We start from the raw sequence: 10337 nt of genomic DNA on the forward strand, positions 1-10337 counted from the left end.
TTCGTACATTTTGCCAATTGATGATGGTGCCGTAATTCCTTTTTCTTCTTTCGGGTCGTCTTGTCATTCTAAATCACTATCCAACATGCTTATATATAGCTTGGTCGTGCTTTGAAGGATTGTAAGGATAAAACAAACGAAGTAGAAATCATAAATGTATATAAATCACAAGTGATTTCTGATCATACAAGACAAGACACCAATAATACAGCTAACTCCAACCATGGTGGAAAAACCAAAACAAACACACAAAAAACAAAGAAAAATTCTTACACAAGTATAATGGAATGAAACAAATGGCTAAAAGCCTCTTATGTATTCACTCAGTGATACAAGAATAATGTTTAAAGGAACACGACCACACCAAAGCAAAGGCACATAGCCCAAACTCTGTGTCAGGGAGCATGGACTGGACATTTTCAAGGGCTAGTTTTTGCAGGTGGTGATGAGAAGAATTGGATGGACGGAATAGTAGTAGGTATTGTGGAGATTGAGGGCATGTTTGGCAGAGGTGGCAGGGTCACTTTTGGGGCAGTAGGGATGGTAGGCAATGTTGGCATGCTAGGAAGTGGAGGTGGAGTTCCAGGCTTGGGTAGTGATGGTTGGGTGGTCGGCAATGTTGGTGTTGTTGGTTTTGGGAGACTTGGGATGGATGGGAATGGTGTCAGCGTTACTCTTGGCAAAGTTGGCATTGGTGGTAAAGGTGGCAGCTGGAGGAGATGACGAGCTGCTAGGCCAACATTGATGCTTGAAAATGACAAAGCCATAAAGAACGCTAAAACAAAATAATTGGAAGAGGCCATTTCTAGAGATTTGAAAAGGAAGATTGTTCTGTCTTACGGTTTGAGTAAGGAAAACAAGGCATGCTATCGGATTTATATAGCCTGTAAGCAGGCGGCGTGGTCTCTCAGGTTGTTGATTACTGATCATATATGGTTAAAAAAGAAAGAATAGTCATTTTGAATGTTTTGTTAGTTCATCTTCTAATTGAAGTTGGATTAAAAAATTGTCAAATGTAGTTGTGGTTGGCCAGGAGCTACCAGAAGTACTGAAGTCAGCCACTTGTATCAAGTCGTCAACTTGTCAAAGGATATCTAAATTTAAAAGGTTCAGGGTACCAAAATTTTTCTTAGTTGGTGGGTCATCGGACTGGATTTCAGGGTTGTTTGCCTTAAATGTACACCTTCAAGTAGTATCTGCCATTGACATTCGGCTGCTAGCAAACAATGCCAGTTCTTTTCCTTTTCTTCCCTATGGGGATGGGATTTTAAGATTATAAAAAATGGAGAACAAAGTCATTAACCATGGACTTATCCAGTAATCCTCGTTTCCTAAATAGTTCTTTATGGTACAGAGCAAAGAAACCAGTCCTTGATACGTTCTACACCACATACCATTCGGAAAATTTTAATTATGAAAAGACGAAGAAAAAAGGTTCTGAATATATGTTGAAAGAACATTTAACGTAAAAAGGTTTTTTTGGGTGTGACTAGCAACCTAGAAAAGGGTCGCCATTACCACCGTAAAAACAAGTTGTCATTGGTGAAGGCAACCGCCACGGAACGTTTGCACCACGTCCAGCTTCTTGATAACAGCCAAGAGAAACGGCAATTTGTTTGAGACAACATTAGCTAACATGTGTATAAGCAGGAAAGAGCGTACCATTCCTGTTAGCAAGATTTTCTGTCCCCAAAAGAGGGTTTCCTTACTTTGAGATGGCGGAGCCAAATGATTGCGGTCAAGTAACATTTTACAGGTAAAAGATGATGGGAGAAATGATCAATGCAGAAGCACATTCTTGAAACAGACTTTGAAAAAATAAGCAACGCTTTGTCAAACTTAAAGGGCCAATGCTTGGAAAATATTTACAGTTTTTTTTTTATTTGGTCTTTTTACATATTTAGAAAGAGTAGTTTTATGTACAAAGGAGATTAAACTTGGCTGTACAGAAGGAAAATCTTAGTTCTAACTGCCACCAAGAAGGCTTATCTTCTGAATATTTTATAACGTATGTACACTTTGGTTTCTTCCATCATGTCATATCTGCTTTCGGGGCAGGGATCAGGAAGGAGGTGGTGAATGAATGGTGGTATCAGGTAACATGGCTACTGTCACTACGAAGTATTCACATCCAATAGGGAGACCATAGGGGTTCAAACTTGATCCAGAATTCAAGGTTAACCGCTCTGTCCCTGTGTCAGAAGTTAGTTGATCCAAAGGATCCGCCCTACCATGATCAGGTCTAGTTGATGAAGGCGGCAGTGGCTTCACAGTTTGACGCTCAATATGCACAATCTGCCCGACAATATAGCTCGGTTGGCTTGGGAGATGATCAGTAAACAAGGCCACAGATTCAGCAGACAAGTAGTAATTGGAGCAGTTTCGGGTGATTGCCTCATAATGCCCAGCTGAATTTAGTACGAATGCAGCAATCTCATGGACTTGCAACCGGCTGAAAGATATCTTTTCCTTGTTTGCCTGAGCAAGAATATCAAACCACTTAGTTAAAGAGTAAAAAGATGCTCTATATCCTCTCTGTACATAAACATGAAAAGAAAGAAAAGTTATGGATTATTATATTAGGATAATCAGGAAGAATGAATGACAAGCAAACTATTTATTCTACAACAGCTTGCTAGACATAATACATGGTTAATGGCTCTGCAAGAACAAAAGCTGATAGAAGCTTCTTTTCACGGTTTAAGCATTATTTATGCATGGTATAAACAAGTCTCATCCACCCAAACTTATGAAGTTAAGAACATTGACCAAATGTTACCTGCTTCTCAAGTTGATGCTTAGTGAATAGAGTTTTAACCAGCTCATTTTTCTCTTCTAATTCCTTCCTAAGCTGTTCATTTACGCCTTCAACATTAGTGTATTTCTCATGCAGCTCTTCACGATGCCGGGACAAGAAACCAACTTTTTCAGCAAGAACCCGGATACATTTGCGGAACTCAGCAGTGCCATCATCTTCACTGTCACTAATGGAACTGAAAATTTCATAGCATAGATATTTGGACAATGGTCATTAAACTATCAATAATAGTAGAGGGGGAAAAAAAAGAGCACTTCAGAACATCAGAAAAAATAATGTCATGTCTATGTATCACCCTTTAAACTTCTAAGTAAATAGACTGAAGAAGTTTCGTTTATCCCCCAAAAAATTGAACACCGCAAGCAGATTGAAAGGGGAAAACATAAACCACTTCCAACCACATTTTTATAAAGAAATCCACGTCCTAGAATGCTCACTTCCAACCACATTTTTATAAAGAAATCCATGTCCTAGAATGCTCAATAGAACCTAAAAGTCGTATTATGTTTACATTTTTTTTTTTTGCATGGACTTCAACTATAAAATTTGATTAAGCTTTCCCTTTTCTTAACTTACGAAATGAGAACAAAAGTATGCTTCTAGTTTTCTTCCAGCCCCGAGCTCACTGCTTTTTTGCCCCTAATAATGGCATACCAGTGGAAAAAAATATAGTGGTAGTAGTTGAAGAAGACTGGATGGAATATTACTACTGTGCAAACCCTCACAAGCATTGTATCGAGTAACTTACTTGGCCAAAGACTGAGCCAAAGCACGCAAAGAATCAGCAAAACCAGCCATCCCACCATCATGATGGTAGACACAATTTCGAAGTCTTTCAAAAAGACCACGCATCTTTACAGCCGATGCACGGAGTGCACTATATTCAGAGGCCCTCCGATCAGCAGCACAACGATGGCTTTGGGCTTCTTCTCTTGCTTCATGCAAACAATTCTCCAAGTGAGCACAGTTCATCTGTAACAAGGATGGGAAAATTATAGTATAGCACAAGAATATGATCAAATGGCTAAATTTACACTATAAAGGCAAATAACATAGGTTAGACTTTCATTCTACATTCCCTCAAATCAAATTTAATTGGCAGAGCAATGAGCTGTAATCTGGATGCTAAATGGTACATACATACACTTGGGACAGAAGGAGTAGAAAACATGATTCCAAATTAACACTAAATAACTTCACAACCTCTATAATATATAAAGGAGCACTTGAGTTCACCAGAAACCTCCCTCTAAATTTATAAGACAGTCTTTCATCCAACTTGGGCACCTAGTTCATCATCCTATTTTTTAGGTTTTCTCTCACCTTAGAAGAGTTATTTACACCTTAAACATTGTTTTGTATGGTATGCTCCAATTCTGCCTCTCTCTTCATCCATATTATGGGTGCCACTGGACTAGTACAAATAAAAGGAACAATTTACTCAAACATCTAGCCTGGAGAGCATACAAAATAAAAGGAAGGACATCCTAAACTAAGAAGAAATGAAGTAAAAGGTACTGAAGTAAAAAATAGGCAGTATAATGCATTTGATTGCCACATCCAAGTTATAATCCAGCAACAGACAAGTATTAGCCCTATAGTGCCAGTTGGAGGTCGGTGCCCAACAAGTTGTACCAAGTTTCATTTCACATAAAGTTCCAGGTAACTTAGTGTACTAAAAAGGTATATAATATCAAATAATGCAGTTCATAATGTGTGAAAGAGGGAATCCCAGTAATATCCATTTGTTAGCTAACATGAATGCATAAAAAAAGAAGTGCTTAATGAAGTTAGAAATGCAAATATAATCAGTTAATAAATCTCTGAAAAACCAAAATAAAAGTAGAGAGAGAAGAAATTTCATCCGGTACTACCTGAGATTCATCAAGAAGTTTACGACTCGTTTCCATCTCCTTCCTAAGCATGGAAACCTCATCCAAAGCATCTGTAAGCTTGGTTTCAGTTTCAGTTAATTGGTTCAGCTTCTCTGCAAGTGTACTTCGTAATTCCAACACAAGATCCTCCCTAACTTTAGAATCTAAACCCAGCTCAGCTGATGTCCCACAAGGTAAAGCATTCAGAGGCTCAGGCATGCTCTCAGCAGTAGAACTGTTAGTGAGAGACATGCCAGACTGTCCCACCATCCTATCTTTTCCATCTTTCTCGCCAACTTGCAGTTCTTCTCGATGTGGCTCTTGCATTGATGAATCCAACTGAGGGTTGAGCATTCCAAATGAATCCATCATATTCTCATCAACCCCTTCTCGACCTTTGCTTGATTGCCGTGTAAAAAGTCCCAGCTTTGCGTCCAAAGAACTTGAAATGCATGAAACCTCATCCATGGGTTCAGATGTAGATATCTGAGGCACATTCACCTCACAAGCTGAGATTTCGGGCTTGCAATCATCAGCCTTTGAAGCCGGAAGGCCAACATCAGTGACATTGTTAGTTATAGAAAGTGTCTGCCCCTGTGAATACTGATCAGACAATCTATGCTCCAGTTCCTGAATGCGCTTTTCATATGAAACACACTGCACATGTTTTGCCTTAAGCATAGATTGGAGGTGTTTTTCATACTCATCTTTTAGATGCAAGGCTTCAGCAGTCTTTTCTGCAGCATTTTTCAATAAAGTATTGACTTTACTATCATCAAGTGATTCATATTCAAATTCAGGACCCAAAGAACAAATCAAGGCTATTGCAGAAGCAAGTTCAGCTTTCAGTTTCGCATTCTCAACTTCCATTTTGCTAGTTCCAGCAATCTCTACCAATTCACATCCCTCAAGGAAGCTATCAGAATCATCTTTTTCAAGAGTATCTACACCAATATCTTCAGTATCAGCTGAATGAGAACTCTCATTCGACATGGAAACTGAACCTCTTAAGCTAGCAGTCTTCTCGGCCCTGGTAGGCAGTCCTGCTAAATACTCAGGAGCATAATGGTCCAGGTCAGGAACATCGATATCAAGCAATTTAGTGTCAAAAGGAGCTATATTGACATCACACTGATTAGGGGTATCATATAACCCCATGGAAGCTAATACATCCTTGGGTATGTATAGACCGTGTGCTTTTAGAAACTCCTCCCGTCTTCTCACCTCAACTTCCCTCTTTGTTGCAAGCCTTTCAGCCAGTTGACCAGCCATGCCCATGTAAAGCTTCATAGATGCCCTTCTTCTCACTATTTCAGCAAGACATGCTCTATATGCAGGAGCAATTCCATGGACCAACTTAAGGTCCATAAATAGATGCTCTTGGCGCATCATTGCCTCTTTGAAAACAGGAAACTGCAACTTGACATCCTTGATGTGGTATGTAACATACGTTGTCTTTTGCATGTAAGTGTGAACAAAGATGTTCATTTCATTCTTCTTATCCCTGCAAAAGTCAAGCATCTTTGATATTGCACGTTCACAAGCCAGCATCCTCGGCAGATGATTCTTGTCATGGACATCATACATAGGACCCAGGGCTGAAACTGCATCATGAGGACGAAGGGAGGAAGATAATTGGCAGGACAGACAATCATCTACAAGCTTCTTTACTGTATTGACATCTTTGCTGCAGGATAAGACACACAAAGTCATTAATTTCAGACATTAATGAAATTCTACAAAGATAATTATTACAGAAGATCATGGCAACATAAGGGAACAAAAAAGTGTAAACTATAGAGCAGTTAACAAAAACAGCGTACTAAACACATATTAACCTTATGCTTAGGAAAACCTAAGATCCATTTGGATCTCAGAAAGTAGAGTAAAGAGGAAATAAGGATTATTGAATTGTCTAAGACATAAATTCCAATTTCTCAAACTTAAAAATATTCATTAAGAGTGAAATGTTAATAGCTAGGGTTAGAAGAAATATTTTTTACTTCCACATTGTTCAAATGCACTTTCAAATGTTATTGAACGTCCATAATCCTTTTATGACCAGATTAGACTAGTATGAGATTAAAACTCCCAATCTTTTGTTTAAAACATTCTTCAGTTGGCACTATTTTGGATTGATATACATAAGTTACTCTATGGTAGATCAAAAGATCTAACCAAAAGCCGTCTCCAACAGGTCAGAGCCATACAGACAAGAGGAAACCCATTAATAAACCTCCTCCAAGTTGCCCAGCCACATAAGACTCATGGAAACGCTATTATTAACCTTATATGCAAGTTCTATCAATCCTCATCAATCATTAAGGTGATTGACTTTGAATTCATCAGTGCCTGTGGATATTAACTAATTCTAATAAACAAGAAGTCATCAATTTCTAGCTCCTCACATTTCCATTTTGAATTCCCAAACAAAGGGCCTGTTCCTAAATATCAACAAGAAACACACCAGCTGAGTTCTTTCCTAATCTGGAATGCTAATCCCTGCTTATTTTTCCAGGAGAACATGCATATCAGAAATTTGTCCTAGGTTGTGCGTCTAAACATTCATTATAACATTTCTGGTGAATCATGCAAACCAACAGTCATAAGAATAACAAAAGCAATGATTTCCCATAAAGCTGGGGAACACTCAAAATCTTAAATTGATCCACAGTGAGAACAAGTATCCAACATAAAGAAGAAAACATCAAAAGCTCAAGATTGAAATGAACAAATTAGCATAAACAATCAAGACTCTAGATCAGAATTGCATACCATAATGCAAGGGGGATGGGTTGTACAAATCAAAATTCCCTTCAAATTACTAGGATGAAAACAAAAAATGCATAAACCAAAGGAACAAACCTTAAAGACTGCATAATGCTCTTCTGTTGATTCAGGTATCGTTGATGCTCCTTAATGGTTTGTTCTAAATTCTTAATAGGCAAGGGAGCCCTCAAAGTGAACAACTCCTCTACCTTGCACTTCACTTCTCCAAACATCTGATCAAGTTGTACAACTTTGTTCTCAAACTGCCTGTGGGAGCTGTTACTATTTTCAACAGACTTCCTTAAGTTATCTTCCTTCACAAAATCCAATAAGCATTTCCTAGTATCAGTCTGCAATGTAGGGTGAAGCTTGGTGGATCTCAACTTCTGCATATCCTTATCAAAGATTGCCAACAAATCAGTATGATAACGATGTTGTTGTTTATACCGCTTCATGAAATCAGAACAATTTTGGCGAATCATCCTATAATATTGATCTAAATTGCCCCTTGCAATTTCCAATGCCCTCTCCTGAACCTTCTGCTCCCTCAACAGCCTTTCACAATGACCAAACTTTGCTAGTGTTCGATCATATATAGCATGTCCTCGGTGATAATGGTACCTAAATTGCCTCTCATACGAAGGTAAAGCCTTCAAAGCAGGGTCAGGAGCATCATCCAAAGGATGAGGGTCACTAGAAGAAGCAGGCAGCCGGGGTTCTGAAACTTCAATTATATCAATTTGCTCTGGTGGTGGTGGTGGGGATGTAGTTTGCAGCCTTGACTTGTTAAATATGAAGACTTCACGGTCACTGGCAGGAAGCTTATATTCAGAAAGTGGCCTTTGAGGCTCAAGTTTCAAGTCTGCACATAGAACAAGCTGATCATTAAAGTGAATGCCAGAAACTGATTCGATCCACTGCATAACCGCCTCCACCAATGTAATTTCATTGCAATCGAGCTCAAACGAATGTCCGTTTTCAGCTATATGAACCAAAAGCTTTCCTTCAGAAATCAAATTATTTGTGATATTTGAACTCATCTTTTCAGCTCCCAAGAAACTACAATACAAATCTCAAATCGACCACTCAGAATTCAATGTTTTCGCAAATTAACCCACAAACAAATGGAGAAATTTTACCAAAACCTCAGCCCTTAATGATAAAATCCGAAAATTTCACCAAAACCACAAAGAAAGCTGCAAAGGCTCCCAGAAAGGGTATATCAAAGCAATAAATTTCCCAAATTTAACGTTGAATCCTTCTCAAACCCCTAAATCAAAACAGACCCACCATGAAATTTCTCCAAAAAAGCCGAATTCTCAACAGACCCACCAATTATAATGCCATCAAAACCCTAATTCTCACCAGCCCACCACCAAATACAACAAATTAACACGGACCCAGAAAAAACCCCACCTCGAAATCCTCAGATAACCCCCAAATTTCCCTATTTTCTTAACAAACAAAAAACAGAATTTAACCGCTAAAAGTTTGCAGAAAAAAGGGTTTCGAATAGGAAAAGGAAAGAAAAACCCGGGAAGCTTCTAGGAAAGGAAAATCAAAAGCGATTACGTGAAGAGAAGGAATCTGAAAGAAGGGATGGTGTTAGAAACAAGGTTCTCTCCAAGAAACCCTTTCGATATAAAATATTTCTTTTTTTTTAATACTTAAGTCTTCTTCTTTGGGTTTTTTTTTTTTTTATAACGGGTAAAATCACAGAGAACTTTCTGCGGGCAGTGACCACAACGGTGTTTAGCAGAAGAGCTGTCCCTGTTTCTCTCTCTTTCTTTTTTATCTCTGCTTGGTAAGAACACAAAACAAAAGCTATTTAACTTTTATTTTATTTTAATTTATTTTATAATGCAATTTGATTTTGTCATTTTTCTTTAATTTTTTGAAATTCCATTTTCGTCCCTTGATGGCTTGATGAGAAGTTAAAAGAGGTTAATGATACTTGTATTTGCCAAAATAATACTAATTTAACAAGCAACTAATTTCTTTTCTTGATGAAAAAGAAAATTAATTTCTTGAGGAGAAAAAATTACTGTTAGTACTATTTTTTAAAATTTAGATTACATTAAATTTTTAATATTTAAATAATTTAGTTTTAAGATTTATTACAAATTTTTTTATGAAAATATAATCATAATCTAAAAATTAAAAAAAATTATATATATTTGAAATTCGAATATCAAATTTATTAAGTATTATCATTTTAAAAAAATTAAATTAAATTTTAAATTCATAAAAACATTTTTAAAAAATTTATTTTTTAAAAAATTATCAATAACTTAAAAAAAAAAAAAAACATAACTTTTTTTTAAAAAAACACCCGTCGTAGTTAGTTATAATTTTAATTTTTCTTGTAAGAATTGTGTATTATTATATAACTAGTGTATTCATGACAATAATGGCGTTAGATAGCAAGCACCAATCTAGTTATTTCCATCATCACCGTCAATGATTTTGTATCTCTATATTCCACCAAACATCTCTTATATCGACTCGGACGAGATGGATCTAAGATTTTTAATCAGAGCAAAGATTTTAACTTAATTTATTAAAATTTTCAATGAAAGATAAATTAATATAAAAAATTTTAAATAAATTAACATGTATAATAATTTTTATATAAAATATAATTTTTTATGCATAAATATAATATTTACATAATTAAAATTAATTACATAATTATTAACGAATATAACCTAATTACTATTATAATATAAATAAATTATTTTTCGATACGTATTTTTATATATATAAATACATATAAATATGTATATATATTCATTTAATAAAAATTTTTACATTTGTAGATATAAAAACATATAAATATATATTTATTTAAAAAGCTTTACTTATAAAATTTTTAA

General features: G+C 36.3%; 2 protein-coding genes across 3 annotated transcripts; both read right to left on the minus strand.

Annotated features, from left to right (window-relative positions):
• Positions 1 to 267: 267 nt before the first annotated feature.
• LOC149518510 (uncharacterized) lies at positions 268 to 1704 on the minus strand. Its single transcript, XM_089762407.1, has one exon. It carries the CDS (start codon positions 801 to 803, stop codon positions 420 to 422), a length of 384 nt encoding a protein of 127 aa, XP_089618533.1. The 5' UTR covers positions 804 to 1704; the 3' UTR covers positions 268 to 419.
• A 105-nt stretch (positions 1705 to 1809) lies between these two features.
• Positions 1810 to 9130, minus strand: LOC111284847 (autophagy-related protein 11-like). Of its 2 annotated transcripts, XM_022873877.2 has the most exons (5): positions 7558 to 9130; positions 4693 to 6379; positions 3567 to 3790; positions 2780 to 2993; positions 1810 to 2478 (listed from the first exon to the last, which is right to left on the minus strand). In XM_022873877.2, exons 1-5 carry the CDS (start codon positions 8499 to 8501, stop codon positions 2062 to 2064), a joined length of 3486 nt encoding a protein of 1161 aa, XP_022729612.1. In that variant the 5' UTR covers positions 8502 to 9130; the 3' UTR covers positions 1810 to 2061. The 2 variants fall into 2 exon arrangements, with proteins under 2 accessions (XP_022729612.1, XP_089618527.1); XM_089762401.1 differs by lacking the exon at positions 2780 to 2993.
• Between the last annotated feature and the right edge of the window lie 1207 nt (positions 9131 to 10337).

This window comes from Durio zibethinus, chromosome 6, assembly GCF_047325235.1.
Source record: "Durio zibethinus cultivar Kanyao isolate XHJ-2024 chromosome 6, ASM4732523v1, whole genome shotgun sequence".
In the NCBI taxonomy this organism is placed as follows: domain Eukaryota; kingdom Viridiplantae; phylum Streptophyta; class Magnoliopsida; order Malvales; family Malvaceae; genus Durio; species Durio zibethinus.

Excerpts from the sequence above, each read along its gene's own strand:
- LOC149518510 (XM_089762407.1), bottom strand. The coding sequence starts at position 803 with ATGGCCTCTTCCAATTATTTTGTTTTAGCGTTCTTTATGGCTTTGTCA.
- LOC111284847 (XM_022873877.2), bottom strand. The coding sequence starts at position 8,501 with ATGAGTTCAAATATCACAAATAATTTGATTTCTGAAGGAAAGCTTTTG. Across the intron at positions 6,380-7,557 it reads AGCATTATGCAGTCTTTAAG|CAAAGATGTCAATACAGTAA; the intron begins GTTTGTTCCTTT and ends CTTATCCTGCAG. Across the intron at positions 2,479-2,779 it reads AGCATCAACTTGAGAAGCAG|GCAAACAAGGAAAAGATATC; the intron begins GTAACATTTGGT and ends ATTCTTGCTCAG.